The sequence below is a fragment of the Eulemur rufifrons genome, chromosome 1 (genome assembly GCF_041146395.1).
Source record: "Eulemur rufifrons isolate Redbay chromosome 1, OSU_ERuf_1, whole genome shotgun sequence".
NCBI classification, from domain to species: domain Eukaryota; kingdom Metazoa; phylum Chordata; class Mammalia; order Primates; family Lemuridae; genus Eulemur; species Eulemur rufifrons.
In genome coordinates this window covers 63,282,476-63,304,522 of record NC_090983.1, presented here as the reverse complement: position 1 = coordinate 63,304,522, position 22,047 = coordinate 63,282,476, and the positions used below count along the sequence as shown (strand labels likewise).

Genomic DNA, 22,047 nt, shown 5'->3' with positions numbered 1-22,047 from the left:
TTAACATATATTTGTCATAAAATTCAATTATCTAAAAGTTAGATCTGATAGTTTATCTTTTAGGGCTCTGAACCCAACTACTTTGTGAATGCACAGGCCCAGCAGCATTAATGTTTTTCAGACATTTCCTAGTAGAGGAATATGACCCAGATATTGTTTCGGAATGATCAAAGATTTTTATATCAATGTTCTGAAATATTTTTAACAGATTCAGATAATTCTTTAAAGGATTTTTGTAGACTTAGTAGTACACAATCCCATTCGTATCTGGCAGATCTGTCAAGAATTTCTGGTATAATTAAAGTAGGATTTTCTTTTGGATAAAGTTAATTTAAAATATATTTATTTATATCTAAATAATTTATATATATTTAAAATCTATCTATTTCTCAGTGTTTCAGGGAACTCAATAAATTTAAACTTCATTCTTCAAAATATTACTTAAGCTTTTCAAATCCAAAATTCTCCAGATATAGTTTACCACAATTTACTCTAATATGGAGACTAATTGTATTGAAAATGCTTCTTAATTATATTCCTATAAATTACAACCAATTTTATATTCTATGTTAATCTCTTTGAAATTAAGCATTATAAAGATTAATAATGGAAATACATTGTCTCTTCAGTGTATATACTTTAACCTAATTTTGTCCATGGGAGTTAGGAAGAAATTAAAACCAAATAAAAGTTAGTACCATGGACAGATTATCAATCATAGCTCTCAACTCATTAAAACAAACTTTGTTGTTCAAAAATCTTTCATTGAAGGAAAAATCCACAGTTTGTCCCCCTGAATATAATCTACAGATTTAGGGGTATGGAAATAGCCATATATTTTTTAACATGCTATGCTGTGATAATCCTTGGTCTGAAAAGTATTTATACCATGGTAGTTTACATCTTTTGTACACACACTCCTGTTAGTGTGGCAAGCAAATCATAGAATTTAAAACCTTCAAAATTCCCTTTACTCCCCCAATATCTTTTTCAGTTAAGACAATCAGTTTTCAAAGCATTTATATGATAATCTTTAGAGAGTCAGAGATTTACATAGAATCTGCAAAATCTCATGGCTTTTAGGGGCTTTCATTCAAGGTAGATTGGTTATGATAAAATAATCACCTGATTAGGCTGAAAAATGATTTTTCATTTTCTGAGGCCTTTTTACAAATGTTACTAGTTTTTTAAGAGCCTGCTTAGGCCGGGCGCGGTGGCTCACGCCTGTAATCCTAGCACTCTGGGAGGCCGAGGTGGGCGGATCGTTTGAGCTCAGGAGTTCGAGACCAGCCTGAGCAAGAGCGAGACCCCATCTCTACTAAAAATAGAAAGAAATTATATGGACAGCTAAAAATATATATAGAAAAAATTAGCCGGGCATGGTGGTGCATGCCTGTAGTCCCAGCTACTTGGGAGGCTGAGACAGGAGGATCACTTGAGCTCAGGAGTTTGAGGTTGCTGTGAGCTAGGCTGACGCCATGGCACTCACTCTAGCCTGGGCAACAGAGTGAGACTCTGTCTCAAAAAAAAAAAAAAAGAGCCTGCTTAGCGTTAGAAGACTGTGACCTAGTTATCCTTTTTCTTCTTGCTTTTCCTCTCATCATCCTGATCCTAGCATTATGCTTTGGCAGGCTAGATTGTCTTATTTAGGCATCGTAGCCTGCTGAGATTGCAGGACTTGACTCTGGGCCCAAAGCCATTATGGTCCATTATGCGTTCCTACTTTTCAAGTTAACACTAATACATATTGTAGTGGTAAAGAGAACCATTTAAGTGATTACGGAATCATATTCCCTTTGGTACTTAAATCTCACCCGAGTATAAGTTATATTCTTAACTCTTCCATTTAATTAAGATGTTATTTGATGTAGTTAGACTTTGGAGGAGTTTACTGTGTGACTAATGAACAGATGAGTGTTTTTAAAAAAATATTTACTTTCCCTTATGTAATTGTTTTAAATAAAGACCTTATCTCTGAAAAACTGTAAAGCTAGAGACCTACAGGTTTTTGTAGTGCTCAAGCCTGAAAGGAATGTGCTTTAGTAGAAATTAAAAATCATAAACATGTGCAAGGTTTACTATATGATTACTTTTGATTCTGATTAGAATACCAAACTGGAGAGTCATATTATAGCTCATGGATGGAACTGCCTTACAATGAGATCATATCAGTGTTTTAATAACCTCCTTTACAAATTTAGTTATGAAGTATCTAATATACATTTTATATACACTTTTCCATCTTAGCAAGGTTTCAGTGTAATGTCATATATGTTGATAATTTATCATATCCTTTATTTCAAATTAATGAAGGGGTTTTGTAACTACTTATCTCCAAAAAACTGAAAAATAGATTTAAATATTGTTTTACGGTATCATACATTTTCAAAATTGGAAGGGACTTTTGAGGTAATTATAGTGACTAACTTTCAAACATTCCAGGTATATATTATGACTGACTCCCAAATATTCATTCTACCTCTTTCCATTGTAAATGGAAAAATGGTAGAGCAAACTATAACCCATGTGCCAAATATGGCCTACTGCCTGATTATGTAGGGCTTTTAAGGTAGAAGTGGTGATTACATTTTACAGGGTTGAAAAATAATGAAAAGAAGATTAATATTTTGTGATGAAAATTATGTGAAATGCAGATTTCAGTGTCCATATAAAAGTTTCAACCATGCTCATTTGTGTACATGTTGTCTGTGGCTGCTTTTGTGCTACAAAGACAGAGTTGAGTAGTTGTGACAGAGATCAAATGGCCTAAAATATTTATTATCTGGCTCAATACATAAAAAGCTTGTCTACCTCTGCTTTACAGAATTAACTCCAGAGTGGAGGGCAGTTCTTGATTAGCTTAAGCCAATCGTGTGAATCCTTCTCCTTTGCCAGTGATTGGTTCAGGATGGGCAGGGCTATGTCAGATGGACTTAGGAGAACTTTTACTGGACAAGGGAAAAAGAACTTTTCTTTTAAGAGAAAGTCACAAAAAAACAAACAAACAAACAAACAAAAAAAACAGTATATTGCTCACTAGATATGAACAAAGATGTATATTTCCTTGTTGCTGCTAGAAGCCACCTCGTGACCATAAGGAAAATCAGCCTGAGGTTAAAGCTTAAACCTAGAGGAGGAGGAAGCTGATCAAATCATACAGAAATGGAATTAGAGCCAACCTAACTTTGATCTTTCTGTTTTGTGAGCCAGTAAAATTAGATCTTTTAGCCAGTTTGATTTGGATTTTCCATTATTGATAAGCCCAACTTTGTCCCTATGTGATATACTATTGTGAAATATGAATATATTAAAACCAACCACCAAAAATTTCAAACCAGGAGCCCATAACGTATTTAATGAAAATTTCAAGGAAAATGTTGTACTGGTAAATATTCACTGATGGCCTCAATATTCCAATCAGTGCATCAGGTGCTTTATATCATTAGTCCTGGCAACAACATATGAGATAGATATTATTATCTCCATGTTATAAATAAGGACACTGAGGTTACTCAACTTTACAAGATCACGCAGCTAGCATGTGGTAGAATGGCCCAAATTTCATTCTGTAGCTCATTTCCTTTTCACACTGAAGGAAAACATTGTGTATAAGGGAAAATTCTGCTAATTTTGAAACCTTCAGTGGAAAGCAGTTCCTTGTGATCTGCTTTCCATAGTTAGTTCCTCAAGAAGACCAATTAGAGTTAATATTGGTAATCAGAAAGCTGATTACACTGAGATTTATTGAGGCAATATTTACATTACTGAGAAATTTAAAATACCTTTACTATTTATTTAACTTTATTGACATTTCTGACACTATGTATGGTAAATGTATGTATGTATCAATCTGCTTAATTATAGCCTTCTGAAATCTCACCTTCTGTTCTTTGTTTTGAAGTTATGGAAAATTATTTTTTTATCCAAAATTTTCAAGGAAATGTGTTTCAAGGAAAGTTTGAGAAAGGGCTGACTTTCTATCAAAATGAAAGAGAATTGTTTACTCTCCAAATGCAGGCAGCTAGATAGCTGCCTGGACCTCCTTGCATCAGATTTTCACAGATGGACTTTTGCTCACTTAAAGAGAAAACAATGAAATTATTCTCTACTAGAAAATGAAAGAAAACAATATTAAAATGTAAATATAAAACCACTTTCCAATTTAAAACATACTAATGATTTTTTTTTTTTTTTTTTAAGACAGAGTCTTGCTCTGTTGCCCTGGCTACAGTGCAGTGGTGCACACAGTCTAGCTCACCGCAACTTCCAACTCTTGGGCTCAAGTGATCCTCCTGCCTCAGCCTCCTGAGTAGCTGAGACTCAGGCATGTGCCTATAGGCATGTGCCACGGTGCCAGCTCAGGCTTATTTTCTACTTTTAGTAGAGATGGGGTCTTACCCTTGCTTAGGCTCATCTTGAACTCCTGACCTGAAGCAATCCTCCCACCTCAGCCTCCCAGAGTGCTAAGATTACAGGCAGTAATGATTTTGATATTATCCCTACAACTATTCCCTCCCATCAGTGTGAATAATGGAGAAATAAAGGATTTCTTCTCAATACAACTATGTCCATCTGAAAAATAATATTCCATAAAAATTATATATTTAAAATTGAAAGGCTTATAATGAAAAGGTGTCCAAGTCTTTCTTGTGCAACGTTTCTACACAAGAAGGTAAACTTCTGTTTGTAACACAGAAGATATTAGATATTTTTAAAGGAAGTCATTCCTATTTTAAGAAGAATAATGTTCTTTAGAGTTTGAATATTTGGACTCTGGTTTACTGCTGGCACATGTATGACAGGAAAGCTGTGCTCATCTTCTTCCTGCCTTTTCTCATAGATATGGTCCTTGACCAACAAGTGAGCTCAGGTCAGCTGAATGAAGATGTACGCCACAGGGTCCATGAGGCACTCATGAAACAGCATCACCACCAGAATCAGAAAAAACTCACCAACAGGATCCCCATTGTTCGTTCCTTTGCTGATATTGGCAAGAAACAATCAGAACCAAATTCCATGGACAAAAATGGTAAATGTTTCTTTATTGTTCTCTTTATGCCTACTACAGGTCTCTGAAATATCAAAGTGCTTCTAAATCCTTTAAAACAGGTTTTATTTGAAACTGATTTATTCAAATTCAGATTGTGATAGAATTCTTTTTATATGCATATATAGTCTTATTATCAAGCATCAAATTGTAGAAATTTTAACAAAGAATTTAGATTTCCTGAAAAGCTAATGAAAGAATGCAAAAAATCCCTGATATTTAATGAGAACTTACAGATTTAAATGCAGCAAACGTAAATGGAGCATCTATTGCATACCAGACAAGGTCCCATTCTCTGTCCCATAGCTTGAAAATGTAATGCAATGTTTTGACTTATGCCATAAATGGCCCTGGGTTAAAAGGAATAATGATCATCATCTAGTGTTTGTGGAAGAAAGATAGTGGTTTCATGTTGCTCAGAGTCAAAAAATTCCATTAGTGATAATGATTGAAGAAACCAGCGAGTACATTCTTTGTGGCTCTCTATACATTAAGCCTGATTCCAGTTTATAGGCTCATTGCTGTTTGCAGTACGGCATCTTCAACATTCATCCATGGAGCCACTCCACTTGCCATCTTCATATACCAATATAGATGACCACCATTATCCCCTAGCAATCATGACTTACAATGATTTATGCTTTGGATTATTTTATCTTTCCTATATTTTTGTTCTCTCCTTGAATCCATTTAACCCTTCATCATTTGCACTAAGGAAGCTGCTTAGAAATCTCCGGTTATCATCTGTCCTTTCCATTAATCTCATGAAGGAAAATGAAATTACCATGAAGATGATAAAAATTTGTTAAACTTCCATCAGCTATAAAAGTTTCCAGTTCTAAAAGATAAAAATTAATGAAAAGTATTTTGAAATGCTTTACTAGAAAGACTCTGATTTCCACAAATGGACTAAAGCACATGCATTGACAGCATGGAATATCATGTAATTTCACTCTGATATTCAAAAGCTTCAGAGATGCCTTAAATACAAATGTATGAAAATGAGTTCTCTCCAGACTTTGCTTCATATGGGAATTTTTACCAGTTTTCATACTATTGAATGAAATATACACAAACAAATATAGAAGAAATGGTTTATTAAATAGATGAAGATGATTAAGTGTGATTTTATCTCAGGATATAGAACCAGTTCTTAATGGCAAAATTATTTTTGAAATGCTCATTTGATTTTTAAGACCTTTCAATGACTGGATAATAATCACTGTTGTTATATAGAAGAGTCTGTAGTTGTGCATATATTAAATTCACTAAAAGTGTTATGAGTACCAACTTATATTTGTAGATTCCACTGAACATTTTGAGGATATATAACTTGCTTTGAATCAAATCATTCTAAATCACAATTTGCTTTAAAATATGTGATATATAAAATGATAAAACTTGAAGCTTTGATAATCTGAGAGACATATTGTAAATGCAGTGCTTTTTTTACACTTACAATGCTAGTATTTATTTGAGATAGTGATGTTAACAAAACATACTCAGATATTTATTAATTTTGACTACAGGCTTAAGTCTACATGATTCCAAAAATCTTATTAAAATATATCCATGAACAAACTCTCTAAGAAGGCAAGCACATTTTATAAAAATGAACTTTTGCCTTAATTTCATCAGTTTTTCTGGAAATCAGATAATATGATATATGTCTATAAGAAAGATATATATATATGTTTCTTCAAAGAGGCAAGGATCTTGGATTGTGAACTAGTTAAATATATACCTCAAATTTCATTGGAGATAATGTTTGTTACACAAAAATTTCATTGTATTTTGTTTTTTTGAGGGAAGAAGGTATGGAATATTTGGATTAACCATTTATTGTAATATCATATAGACCTAGACACACTGTTACTACTTTAAACTTTTATTAAATAAAAGAAGAGGTGATAGAATTACAGTCGTGAATCACAAGTCTACATATAGATGCAAGGTTTTCTGAGAGCCTGCTTTTTGTCTTATTTAGGAAATGGCTTAGTTTTCCCAAAAACTAGAATCTGAGTGGTTCTGAAGTGATTCTGTCACCATCTGTACAATCAACCGTTATCTGAACACATACAAATCTTTTCAAGGCATACGTAAGGGTAATAAAAACTTGGAAACATTTCTAATAAGATTCACATACCCAATTAAGTATTGTTGTGTAGAGTATGCTGTCAGAAGTGGTTTTCTAAGCCTAGGCTTATAACACCTCCTTATGACTCTGTTTTGCTTCCTCACACACTTTGCATAATTATGTGTGTTGAGAATTCTGAAAATATGTATAGACTTCACCAATTTAGAAATAAATCTACTACACAAAAGTGGGGAAAAAAGTGTAAAAGACCTTTACTACTAAGGTTCTCAATCTCCTTATGAACTCTAAACCTGACAAACTCTAGATAAATAAGCAAACTGAAATTAATTGCCATAAATATAAATTTGATATTTTGTTTCAAATATGCAATAGAGATTTAAATTTTTTTGTGTAGTAATACAGAAAAATGCAAAAGGATTTAAAATATCTAAAAAAGGTAAAAATAATTTTATTTTTAAAAATCTCTAGTAAAATATTTTATACAAATAGATTGACTTTTTCTTTTAAGATTATAGAATAGGAATTAAATTGAGCAAGGATTTTCTAGAAACTTGAAAACAGAACACATTTTCCTTCCCAAGCATGGGAATGGAAATAAGTCCCCTTCTCTTGTTTAAGGTGCTTTTTACTTTAGAGGCAAAACAATTGAAATTCCCTCAAAAACAAACTAATGCTTATGGTAAGACATCTAAAACAGTAGTATAGAATAAGGTTTCCACTTCCTTAATTGAATTATTCCTTGAGCATGCTACCTTGGTAGTACTCCCAAGGGTTAAACATTCAGATACTGTATTTCAAATGTGAATCTGCCCCATTTTATAGATCAGATTAACAAGTTAGTATATTGCCTTGCTCCTCTCCTCCTCAAGTCTACATTCTCTTGTCCATACCTTTTTGAGTAATTTGTGATAATTTGTTAATTCCACCTGTAAATACACTAGTTTGCTTTTTTGTATCATTTTCTTCTTGGTATACTGCATTCTCTTTCAGGGCTAAGATGCAGGATAGTATGGATTCACCATGCATTTTTAATGCCACCATGCTGTGTTTAACTTTCACTTTTCATTAAGCATCAAAACTGTGAGAATTAAATGCCTGATTCTGATGTTTCAATAAAAAGTGACAGTTACATTTGGCAAAGCAACAGCAAAACTAATAGAAAAATAATATCTTCTTTGACATTAGAACCTCAAAAGGGTACGAGTGAAAAGCACTTAAAATAAATATATCCAGTTATTCAAATAATTCGTAGAATCTAGGAAGAGTTTCTAATACTAAAAATAAGACTTTCACGTTACATGATCTAGGAAGCAAAATATCAGTATCTGTATTGTTTAGGTATTACAATTACATGTTGAGACATTTGGATTACAAATCTATTATAAAATATTATTACCCTTGTGATAACTTTTATGCTTTTGAAAATAAGTTGAGATTCTTAGTTTCCTTAAGTATAGGATGTCTTTATTCCACCCTGTCCTTTACTATAATAATAATTTCTAACTCTGTTCCTTTTCCTTCATATGTATTTTCTCCATCCTAATCCAAATACTTTCCATTTGTACTTTTTATTTAGGATCTCAAAAGGAGTTACAGAGCAGAAAGTAACTTACCATTCAAAGCCATAGGTTACCAAAGAACATTTAGATTTGTAACTATGGGATATCGCCAGTTCACTCTTTAGGCCTGGGTAGACTGCAGCCTTAAAGCAATGTACACATATGTATTGTGCATGATTTTTATTTACAGTTTTGGAAATCAGACTTATTGTCTTATAATCACTTCTTTTTCTCTTCAGATGCATGATGTTTTTATGTGTTTAGATATTTATTTGCTTTCCTGTTTTTTAAATACTGTGGTCTCATAAATAAAATACCAAGGTTTAAAATATGTCCTTCATAATGTTCTACCTTTGAAGAAAAAAATAAATCTAGAATAATAATTCTTAGACTCACTTGGGAAAAAACATATTAAAATATTCATGTATATGAAAGAATTAAACATTGTTCACTAAAGTTGATATTTTCTGATGTTCCAAGAAAATAAAGATGACATTGTTGACACAACTGATGAATCTGTTTAGAGGCTATATTGTCATTATTGAATCGGAATGTTAAGACTATATTTAACAGCAAACATATTTCTAGTGTGATGTGTTTAAACTTATTATTTCTTATATTACATTAATTATTTTCAGGCCTACTAATTTTTCTCCAAGTTTAATTATGTGCATACTTTCCATGTTTTTGAAGTGTACCTCACCTAATCAACATTTTCTAAATATTTAGCCCTCCTTTCTTCATGTTTTCTATTCCCATGAATAAATGTATTGTTACACATGTATGTAACTTTGTCATTCATCTTTATATTTCTTTATTTTGCTCTGTCTTGTGTCTGTCTCTAACAGGCTCATCTCATCTCTGTACCTCCCTCATCTCCTACCCTTTGGGTACTCTAAATGCGTTCAAGGTTTCTGAGGTAGTGTAAACCAGCTTGGTCTCTAGGTTAATAGTAATGTACGTCCATGTCTTCATCCCAGTTTCCTTCTAGTGCACATGATTTACAGTGGATTAAGCAGTAACAAATAATAATATACTTCAGAGATATAGTCTATTGATTTGAATTTGGCCAAATAAAAATTTAAAAGCTGTTGTTTTATAATACATATGTATATAATTTACTTAAAGAAGAAGACTATAAGACAGATGAATTAATATACTTCTCAACAGGATTTTTGAGAACATATTTATTTGCAGTTGTGTTTCATGAGGTGCTTTGAGGATAGTGACATTACTTAAAGTCATGAAATAGTACTTTTGATGTGATCCCATGTTCCTCCCCACAACTTTATAATGAAGGAAATGACTACGCCAGTCTCACAATAGACTTAGTGAACAACTTACGGTGTAACAAGCAGAAAAGCAGAGCTTCCATTTTCTAGTTACTAGTCACTCGAAATGCTCTCAATTTTCTCATATGCTTGCCCCACACATTTTATAATTATTCCTAGAAAAATACATGGTCTATAATAACTTCTTATCTGACTGATATATGATCCCGATATGGAGGTCTAGAGGGGAAAAAAATGCATTCATGACTCAAAAAAAGTAATTTAAATAGATGCTAATATGAATATTATATAATATATACCTTAATTGATAAAATGTCAAACAAATATTAGAATTTTGGATTTAAAATGAAGAACTCTTTGAGTTTAACAAATCAGAAAAAATGTGTGTGGTAAATAGAGAAGAATGATGTTAAGTTTCTCAAATGTTTACATTTAAATAGTCATAGACACTTAATGTTAATGATATGCACTTTTCATCAGTTTTTGAATAATTTACCCTGACCGTAATAAGGTTACTGAGTTAATAAATGTATTTTTTTCATAGTCATCTTCATATCTCAAAATTATGTATGTACTATAATAGAGGTAATTAAACATTGTAATGACATTCATTTACAGGAAATATTAATATGGGTAGTGATCAGTGGGCAAAGTAAAGATAACATAAATAAATAGGCAAAAGCATTTATGTTGCAAGCATCGTGCCATAGTGGTTAGAAAAATTATCATATACAATTAGCATTCATAAAGCTTCCATACATATATGAGTACTAAATCCTAACTTTATACTATTTTGTCCTGAAGGGGAAAATATCCTAGCTAATTCTTTGTTATTCTATTAGGAAACATATTTACTTCTGGTTGAAGGTAAAATCCTGTACTTGAAAATGATTATTCTGTGAACTACTATTGCCTTAGATATCAGCAAGAAAATAAGAGATGCCCTTTCAAAACCTAAATTTATTGATTCTTCTTATATAATATTATTTGAGTTAATGAAATTCATTTTGAAATTCAATCCCATCATCTTCTTCTGAAAGGTGGCAATAATTAGAACAAACTAAAGAAATAAATATTTTGGCAAAGATTATAACAGATAACAGAATTATAAAAATTATTTTAATTTATGAGGTTTCCATTAGTTCTATGGACTATAATTCATGTGTGAGTTTTAGTTTTTTTTTTTTTTTTTTTTTTTTTTTTTTTTTTGTTGAGACAGAGTCTCACTTTGTTGCCCAGGCTAGAGTGAGTGCCGTGGCGTCAGCTTAGCTCACAGCAACCTCAGACTCCTCGGCTTAAGCGATCCTACTGCCTCAGCCTCCTGAGTAGCTGGGACTACAGGCATGCGCCACTATGCCCGGCTAATTTTTTCTATATAGATTTTTTTTTAGTTGTCCATATAATGTCTTTCTATTTTTAGTAGAGACGGGGTCTCGCTCAGGCTGGTCTCGAACTCCTGACCTTGAGCAATCCACCCGCCTCGGCCTCCCAGAGTGCTAGGATTACAGGCGTGAGCCACCGCGCCCGGCCTAGTTTTATTTATATAGCAAATAAAATTTAAAATTTTAAGCTTTTTCAAAGGCTTGTACTTTTTCAGAATAACCCAAACCAAACTTGTTAGTTTAATTTTTAAATAACTATACATTTTTTGTCTCCTGCCAAGTTGTCAAAACTCCCTTGAAGATAGATATATTTAATGTGTATTATTTCACTTTAACAAATTAATTTATACTTTTAGAAATAATACCAAGATTTGAAATGCTCCTCAAACTTTGTAGGACTTTTGATGTAATTAAATAATATATTTAACTACTAATACTTACTCCTATTATTTAACTGCTTACTCTGAAATATAAACGATATCAAATTTGTAGTTTATGTTTCTATATCATAGGCTGGTAGTTTTTATGCTTTTTTCCTGCATTAGCATATTCTATGCACATATATAGGATCAAGAACTAGCAGGGAATTTGCCATGTCCTAGTATGTCTTTTTCAGGTAAATAAATACTCTCAACTAGGTCATTATCAATATCACCTAAAATATTTATAAAAAATTGTTTCTAAATGCTTTCCTGATTATCAACTTTATAAAATTATCATCTTAGAACGAGAATAGCACAGAACGATATGTTATTACAATTATTACATATAATATTAATATATTAACGACTATTATTATTTACAAGAAGAAATACAAGTGCCAATATTTTAAACATATTGCCTGGCCTGAAGGTAATTTATGAAATGTTCTCCTTAAAGTATACAAGTGAAAACATAAAGTATTCAATTTCTTCAAATTTTAAGTCCCAGCATATTTTCTATCCAATTCAATCTCTTCAAAGTTGATGATTTTGCACTGGGTTCACTCTCTTTTTGTATGTGTATGCTGACAGAATTAGATAATTGCTCCTCCATGTAGTTTTATATCACATGAAATAAATTATTATAAGAAAGCAGATATACATTTTAAAATTTTTCCATGACTCAAATTTCACCAATTTTATAGAACATACAATAAATTTAGGTTTAAATAAATCTAATGTTCTAACTCATGAAAATATGAAGAATGATGTGAAACTGGTGATTGAAGACATCTGTTAGTAGCACAAATGCATTATGTAAAAGGTTTTTTAAAAATTACAGTTATTATTTTGAGAATGGTAAATTGAATGGCTGCTAATGAACAGTTCACAGCTATAGCTGCACATTGTAGTTAGAAATGGGAGAATGAAAATAATTTATATAACTGGTTTGACATTTCTCTGAAATTTATATATTTCCCTGGAACATGCTATATTCAAAATTTGTGTACACAGTTTGAGATGAACTTGCTCTAAAAAGTCATTTTATTTTCTTTTCACCAAATGTAGTGTTTCACTTTGTTGAGTGAAAGCAGTAAAATATTTAAGTTCTAGAAGAATCTTAAGCCTATTACTTTTTGGCAATATAACAATTTTAAGCCATAAAAAATTATACCTATTAGTTAGTGACAGTGACCCCTGCCTAAGAGGCTTAATAGTCCAAAAAGCAAAATTATAGTAATATCTGAAAGTAAATAATTAGTGGTTTTTAATTGCACTTGGTAATTTCTCAGTAATAAAGAATAAGTGAGTTTTTGGGAGAGAATTTAAAGAAAAGGGTTTCTTTTTTTTTTTTTTGTATTTACACTAAGAGTTTACAGAAGTTTGGACAGAGATGGAAGTAATTGGAGAAAATGACACTGAAGGTGAACTTTGAATAAAATTTGGCTTTAGCTAGGTAGAGAGGAGAGCTAGGCAGAGTGAATATTTTTGACATTTAAGACTGATGAGATAGCCAGATGAACAGATGAAAGAAAAAAAAAAAAGACTGATGAGAGAGAATAAGAGAAGTATTTTGGAGTCGGTGGATTAGGATCATAAATGTGGTGAAGGCTTCAAAGTTGGGTTATCATTACTCATTTCATAGCAAAAGTAACAACTGAAGATGGGGAGAGGTTTAATTTTCATTTCATTGCTGACTGCAGACAGATTTCAGATGATTTGAGATTGCAAAGAATGTTTCACATTTAGTTAGTGATGGAATTTAACGTTTTCTAGCCATTTCACATTCCCAGCTCTACTATCCACTTAATACCATTATCTTCCCTATAGTGGGGAAAAGAAGTATAAAATAATTAAGTTTTAGTTAGTGTTAATGGGAAACTAATACATTCAAGTTTATTTTTTCTCTTATCTTATTTTGTATCATTATGCTTATGTAATAGAAGAGTCACAGGCGTAAAATCAGGTTCACAGTGTTCATACTGTGTAAAATAAAGGAATTTCTAACTGAACCCCTTATATAGAAATCTCTAAAAGTTACTGCCAAAGAACTTTTTCTCATTGGTTTGGCTTTTTAGATGCAATAGACCCTAAAAATATACTGTGTGATTTTCAGATAAATATTCGTCCTTGTTTTAATGCTTTACATTTTAAATTCTTCAGTCTGAGCTTAAATTCTAATAGCTGTCTATCTTATCTTTTTTATATATACCATTAGTTTTGGTTGAAATTTAGAATCAATGGTGTTTAAAAATCATGGTTACATTTAGATAATTTTGTAGGCAATTTTTCTTCATAGAGAAAAACCTTTTAAAGTTTCGATCTGAAAGTTGGTTTAAATGTTCTTGACTGAATTCTCCCATTTCTATCTGTAACTGATAAATAAGAATTTTTGTATCGACATAGATCTATTTATATTGATGCTTCATGCTGACATTATAAACTCATTAAGAAATGTATGTTAGTCTAGTTCAATTGAAGTTCATATTTTACTCAATATGTTTAGAACTCTGGAAGTAATTGTTTGTATTCTGTAATAACAATCTCTTTTAGCAGGTCAGGTTGTTTCTCCTCAGTCTGCTCCAGCCTGTGTTGAAAATAAAAACGATGTTAGCAGAGAAAACAGCACTGTTGACTTCAGCAAGGTAAGATTTTCTCCCTGTCATCTAAGTAAGCTGCTAAATTACTACTAGATATTACTGCCCATTTTAAGAGGTGTTGACACAATATTTTGCATGCAATTTTTTATTGTTTCTTAGCCAAAACTTGATATTGTTACTGGTAATGTTAGCATTAAGTTCACAAGTAACATTTTCAAAAACTGAACTTATAAGTTTTATGCATAGTCTTCAGGTTTCAGCCACTTGGTATAATGTATCTCTTCCAATAAAAAGAATAAGGGGCTTCACAGAGAATTTAAGAGAAGTTTAATCTATTGTTTAAAAACTTTTGCTAGTGTTCTTTTTTTCAAAATAACTTTTGCTTTATTTGTGGGAAAGCAAATTTAAAATATAAATTTCATTGTCACTGTGATTCAGACAGAGGCATAAGTGTAAGGAAATCCTAGAAGGGCATAATAAAACTGAGCAGAGTTTTGAATGAAAACATACGGAGGACTGACTGTTGAGGAATACATCTAATTGTAGACAATTCAAATGAAATCATTTACTTGACTGTATTCTAAGAAAATGAGTCAGTGAAAATAACGTGATTTGGGTTAGCAAATTCCTGACATTGTATATGTGCCATGGTCAACTATGTCAAACTGAGAGTCGAATAGAAAAGAGGAGGAATTTCAAGCTTGGGTAAAAATAAGGAGGGTCAACAATTCTCTCTATCTGAGTGGCTGAAACAGTAGTAACAAAGAATAATACTTTAATAAAGCCCTTAGCACTGGCAATGATTGTACAATAGTAGTGGGGGGAGGTGGGAATGGGAGGCAGCGGTAGAGGAAGTAGCCTGAATCGAGGTTCTGAAAAGATTATTAGTAATCAGCTCCTTGGACCTGTTTCAGAATCCCTCTGACAATGCCTAAATGATCTAGGTCTAGTTATGTGCATGCTCTCCCTCTGGTGCCTGGCGGAGTCTCCGTGGGAGCATGGTGTACCAGCTTAAGTCTGTTAATTATGCGTGCAGGGACTGGGAGGCCAACAAAAGGGGCATACTAGTCCATGTGGGATGAAACAAAGGCATGAAAAAGGACCTCCACACCAGCAAGAGAGAGAGGTGAGGGCATCCTCGGGGGCATTTCTACAGTGGTTCAAAGTTCATTTCACTATATGGAGGCATGTGATTCAAACATTAAGCCAGTTCAAATGCATTCCATCTGCCACTCTAAAAGTTATCTTTTTAAAGCATTACATCTTCATTCATCTGCAAGTTGGAATAAAGTTGTCACAAACTGCCATACATTTAATTTCTGATATTTTTAAGTTGAAACAGTATCTTAAAAGCCATGACATAACAAGTTGTTTATTTATTCATGCAAGCATTAACAGTATTACAAAGGCACATTTAACATTCTCAAAAACAATGGTTATAAACCACATAGCTCATCTGTTTAAATAAATTACCTTTTAACTTTTTAAAAATAATATAAACTTTATACATTGAATATTATATCTCTGTATCATTTTGCTTTTAGTTGTGTAACCTATCTTTGCAGCCTTCAAAAATATTTCATCACATAAGAAAGAAAATGAAGACTGCCAGTTGGAGACAGTAGTCTCATCTTCAGATCCCCCCAAACAATTAAAACTACAGAAGAGTGAAAAATAGATTTTCTTTCCTTTAATCCTCTTCTTCCTCACTGCATTTCGGTTCACTGGCCCATTCAATCTTTTAATAGGCAAGTTAAATTTCTAGAGCCCTCTATTTAATGCCAGACACGTGTATTCCTCAGTCCCTTGTTCATACCCTGGCACATTGGAAAGAACATGACTTTGGTGAAAGAACATGAGACATTAAATCCTGACTCTAGCACTTATAAACTCTCTGATCTTGGACAAGTTTACTGAACTTCAGGCTTCTCATTTGCAAAATAAGAATAAAAATTCCTATTTACAGTTTTGTTGTGAAGATGTACAGAGAAAATTTAGAGAGAGAGAGCGCCTGACAGGGTGCTGGATATTACAGCAGGTGCTCAACAGAAGGTGGTTACTATTATTATTATTAATAATAATATTAGTACAAATGATAGTATCAAAGATTGATCTGAATTTAATATGTTTTGGTTTCCACTGGATGTTTAGTGCCTTGAAAAGTGTTTAGGATGTACTTCCTGAATGAATCCTGCAAGATTCAAAACAATTTAAGCCAGGCCGGGCATGGTGGCTCACCCCTGTAATCCTAAGCACTCTGGGAGGCCAAGGCAGGTGGATGGTTTGAGCTCAGGAGTTCAAGACCAGCCTGAACAAGAGCGAGACCCCGTCTGTACTAAAAATAGAAAGAAATTATATGGACAACTAAAAATATATATAGAAAAAATTAGCCTGGCATGGTGGCACATGCCTGTAGTCCCAGCTACTCGAGAGACTGAGGCAGAAGGATCACTTGAGCCCAGGAGTTTGAGGTTGCTGTGAGCTAGGCTGACGCCACAGCGCTCTAGCCAGGGCAACAGAGTGAGACTCTGTCTCAAACAAAACAAAACAATTTAAGCCTTTAGTTTTGGAATTAAAAAAAAAAAAAACGAAAAGTAATAACACTTCTTACTTTATAACCTGGGAGGGCAGAGAAGTAGGGTTGGAAAGAACAGTTGTGCTCTATTACTATGGAAACACATTTTACTGCCAGATTTTGCAGGTGTGTGAATTAAGATTTTTTTCTTCCTTTAGCCTTATGATTTCAGTTTTGTAGTGAATTTATCAAAACTCAGCTAGTCCCCAGGTGACTTTCACCATTAAACCCCAGTAGAATTTTGAGATGTTAAGGGTAAAAATAGGTCTTTATTCATTTCATATGACTTGATCTTATGTTCTATCTATATTCAACCTACACATTTTTAACCCTTCCAATGGATAGGCCCATCAAATTTATTCATTAAGGAATGATTTAGGATATAACTTGAATTGTCAGGTTTTAGCTTCCTATAATAAAGAAGATATGTCAAAATACTATAAGTCTCTGTGTTTTAAATTGATAGAGAAGATGGCTTTTTTATGTTGGTGTTTTTTTTTTTTTATTTCCAATGACCCAAGAAGGCTTCACATAATTTTAAATGTAGAAAGAACTTTCTTCTGTATCTAGCTTTGGTGTGTGAGACATGTTACAGAGAGTTGGATTATTAAACCCTAGAACTGTAGGAACCCTTAGACATCTCATTAAGTTAGCAAAAAAGCTGAATTCCAGAGAGATTAGAAAGCTACTCAAGATCACTGGCTAGTTAGTGTCAAGACACTATTTTTCCCCAGAGAATCTCTACTCATTTTCTTGTACTTTCTATGATGGGCTTAAGACTTTAACTTTCTCCCTAAATTTGCATGCATTTTCCCTTCAACTTGGTGTCACAGCTTAAGTATCAAATGCACAAAATAAAGGATTTTCCCTTCTTAGCATAAAGGTGGGGCTTGGAGAGTCCAGAAGCATAAGTGTAAATCCAGACCTAGAATAGTATAGCTTGATTCTTCAAAATCCCATTCAGAGGACCAGGAACTTCCAGGATTTATGTCCATTCCAAGTGTTTGGGTCCACTTGAGATTGTCTTAGGGATGTAATTCAACCTAGATCCCAAGAGCTGTTTTAGGTAGTTATAATTTTACAAAAGGTTAAATTGTGGTCCTTAAACATGATCTTTTGTTATATTAAAAGGTAGTTTCATGCACAGCCAAGGAAACTATCATTAGAGCAAATAGACAACCTACAGAACGGGATGCATCCAATAAAGGGCTGACAATTTGAATCTATATAGAACTTAAGAAAATTAACAAGAAAAAATCTAACAATCCCATCAAAAAATGGGCAAAGGACATGAACCAAAACTTTTCAAAAGAAGACAGAATAATGGCCAGCAAACATGTATAAAAGTGCTCAACATCTCTAATCATTAGGGCAATGAAAATCAAGACCACAATGAGATATCACCTAACTTCAGTGAGAATGGCCTTTATCAAAAAGTCCCAAACCAACAAATACTGGCATGGCTGTGGAGAGATTGGAACACTCTTACACTGCTGGTGGGACTGCAAATTAGTACAACCCCTGTGGAAAGTAATTTCGAGATATCTCAAAGAGCTAACAATAGAAATACCATTTGATCCAGCAATCCCACTACTAGGCATCTACCCAAAGGAAAAAAAAGACATTCTATAATAAAGACATCTGCACTCAAATGTTTATGGCAGCACAATTCACAATTGCAAAGATGTGGAAACAATACAAGTGCCCATCAATATGTGAGTGGATTAATCAAATATGATATATATATACCATGGAATACTACTCAACTACAAAAAACAATGGTGACTAGCACCTCTGATATTATCCTGCATAGAGCTTGAGCCCATCCTTTGAAGTGAGATATCACAAGAATGGAAAAACAAGTACTGCATGTACTCACCATCAAAGTGGTAGTAACTGATCAACACTAAGGTGCTCACATGATAGTAATATTCACTGGGTGCCAGTCAGGTGGGAGGGATGGTAGGGGTGGGTAAATTCAAAACTAATGGATGCAGAACGCACTGTATGGGGGAAGGGCATGCTTGTAGCCCTGGCTTGGGTGAGGCAAAGGCATTTTATGTAACCAAAATGTTTGTACCCCCATAATATTCTGAAATAAAAAAAAATAAGATAGTTTCAATATAACAGATAAAGTTCTTTATGAATTATATAATACCACAAATACAAAAATATTTTGGGAATATTATGTTCCAGGAATAACATATGATAATGTAATTGGATAATATATCATCTATTATCCCCCCAAATATATGTCTACTCCAAGAATAATATAATGTAATGAATATAATGCCTACCCCAAATATGTAACTATAATTTATTACATTTTAAATCAAATGACAAATTTGCTAATCCTGAAATTAAATTCTGTATATTTTAATGCTTCTTCTAAGTGGCAGTATCAATGATATATTACGTATTATGTAATTTTAAAAAATCACGTGTAAGGACCATATATATCCTTTTATAAAATTAAACTAATTTGGCATGCTATATATTTCTTGATTTAATTAATTTTTTTTCTTAAAGCAGTTATTTCTATAATTGGCACCTGCCTGACATACAGAATTTAATAGTTGAGAATATGGCATTTGTCAAGCCATAGAAGAGTTTAAAGGAAGTTTTCTAGGTGGAATTTAAACTTCAAGTATTACCAATATAACTCATATTGACTAGCAATTATAGATTTTTTAAAAGATATTTTCTCATTTTAAATATTGTTCCAATGTATTAGTATTGTATCATTATTCTTTCCACTGAGGGTTAAAACTTAATTGTTTATTCTTTTAGGCTCTTAAAAACTTATGAAGATTTATTATGTTTTTCTCACAGGGCTAACAGTGCATAGGAAATCTTTTATACTTGTCTTAGGAATTTTTGCAATATAAGGGAAATATAAAGCATGACTAATTTAAAGCATTTTTAATGTGTACACTTCTCCTAGCTAGAAATATACATGCAAAAATGCCATAACAAATCCCATAAAATTTAATCTTATTAAATGCTTTTTTATCTATAAATTAAAAGTTTAGATCCTACAAAAGCAAAATATTTGCTATATAATCCAATACACATTATCAATTTACAAATTTATATTTGGGAGTATATTTGTAGGTTAAAAACTTTAGAATTTGTAATATTTGTCATTTATTTCTTTTTATAAGCAGTTTTATTTTGTTAAATCTTTCTTCCTTTTCTTTAAAATAAAATATTGGTTCTATTTGGTATTTTTTGATGAAGTACTGCTGATCGTTTTCATATTTAATCCTTGTGATAAAACATATATTCCATATACTGCATTTTATGTTTTGTGGTGCCCTTATCCTACAGATAGCTACATAGAGGTCTTAATTTCAGAAAGCAACATATTCAATGTTCGATCTAAGAACATTATTTAATGTAGTCGTTAAAGTGTTATTACAGATTTTCTAAGTTACTCCTAGAAATTTTAAATTTCTTCATCTTAAACTTTTGGAATAAATATTATCACATGATTAGATCTACAAAAGAATTATCTAGCCTACAAAATATTCTTAGCTTCACCCATATTTGCCAGAGCTCTTTCCTCTCCCTCTTGGTTATTCCCACTTTAATCCTTAACCCCCATTTTATTAACATGAGGGCATAAAATCAATTACTAGAGCAGATAAACTCTTTTCCCCTGAAAATGAAGTTCCATAAAAAGCAATTCAAATGTATTAGAAACAAGAAATAGGCCTTTTAAAATTTACTTTAGAGTCACTGCTTGATTTTCACTGAGGACTTATACCTAAAAATTGATATTTATTCTTAAGGATATTTTACATTCATTTTTCAGAGTTCACCTTTTGCTCTTAGAATTTCTTCTTATTAATGATTGCTTTTGTTTTGTGTGCATTCATTTCAGTCACAGACATCTCATGTCAGAAATTCAACTATGGCTCTTCAGCAATTCCAAATGTTAATATTTTTATTCTTGTTTTCTTTACTCTGTCACATCTAAATTCTTTGATGAAAAAATAAAATTGAAGAATTATCAGACCAGGTATAGAATGTGAACAATGTAGAACAACCTAGAAAAAAGATGAAGTTTTAAGTCATAATTTATAGTATAAGGAAAAACATGATTATATTTCTTTTGAGATAAGCTTATTTTGAGTATTTTAATTAAAATATGTTGTATACAAAAATTAAAGTAATATAGAATGAAATATTAAATCTGTTGGCATATTCTAATTATAGTTAAAGTATATTTATTATGTTGAGTACGTATACTTTTCCCTACTAAAATTTCAAGATTGTTGATGCTCAAGAAGTTTCTTTTAAAAATAATGAACAGAAAAATTAGAGTATTTAGCTTATTGATGACAAATTAAAATAATCCATAATTAAAGAAAAAAGTTATAGAAAAAGGCCAAATGAGATGATATGTGTATTTATTTAAACTATACATAGATGGATTACTGTATGTGAAGCCCCGGGCTAGAATATGATTTATCACATTTTTCCCGTTTTGATTACCTTATTTACTTTGTGATGACCACAGGTTGATCTGCATTTTATGAAAAAGATTCCTCCAGGTGCTGAAGCATCAAACATCTTAGTTGGAGAATTGGAGTTCTTAGATCGAACTGTAGTTGCGTTTGTCAGGTTGTCTCCAGCTGTATTGCTTCAAGGACTGGCTGAAGTCCCAATCCCAACCAGGTAAAATGTATAAGAACATCTTTTACATTTTTCTTAAATCTTTTTATATAAAAAAGTGGAGATTAAATATGATTTCCCATTAAATTTGACTAGAAACTAATGTGTAATCCACAAAACTGTTGTTTCTTCTTGCTTGTGGAGGAAGGGAAAAAAGTATTTAAAAATTATTCTATTCTTTCCTCCTCCCTCACAAACTTCCATGTTTTATTTTAGACATATTCCTCATCTCTAGGGATATCCTGGTCTATATAACCATACAAATCCTTTTTAAAATTTTCAGTAAAAGAAGTGATAAAGTGTTAGGCTCTTCTCAAAGATTAAACTGTATACTAAAGAAAGGGAGGATCTTGTATATGAGTGTGGTCAAACTCAAAAAGATCAAAGTTTCC

The 22,047-nt window shown here is 32.3% G+C and overlaps 1 protein-coding gene across 15 annotated transcripts in view; it reads left to right on the top strand.

Annotated features, from left to right (window-relative positions):
- Nucleotides 1-22,047, top strand: part of SLC4A10 (solute carrier family 4 member 10) — a 313,419-nt gene that overhangs the window by 197,452 nt on the left and 93,920 nt on the right. For 6 of the 15 annotated variants that reach the window (XM_069472125.1, XM_069472104.1, XM_069472115.1 and 3 more), the window contains 3 exons: nt 4,841-5,029; nt 14,354-14,445; nt 21,501-21,658. In XM_069472125.1, the coding sequence (XP_069328226.1) occupies nt 4,841-5,029; nt 14,354-14,445; nt 21,501-21,658 (439 nt within the window). Of the gene's footprint in view, nt 1-4,840; nt 5,030-14,353; nt 14,446-15,436; nt 15,527-21,500; nt 21,659-22,047 lie in introns of those variants that run through there. The other 9 variants (XM_069472078.1, XM_069472087.1, XM_069472076.1 and 6 more) reach the window with 3 other exon arrangements.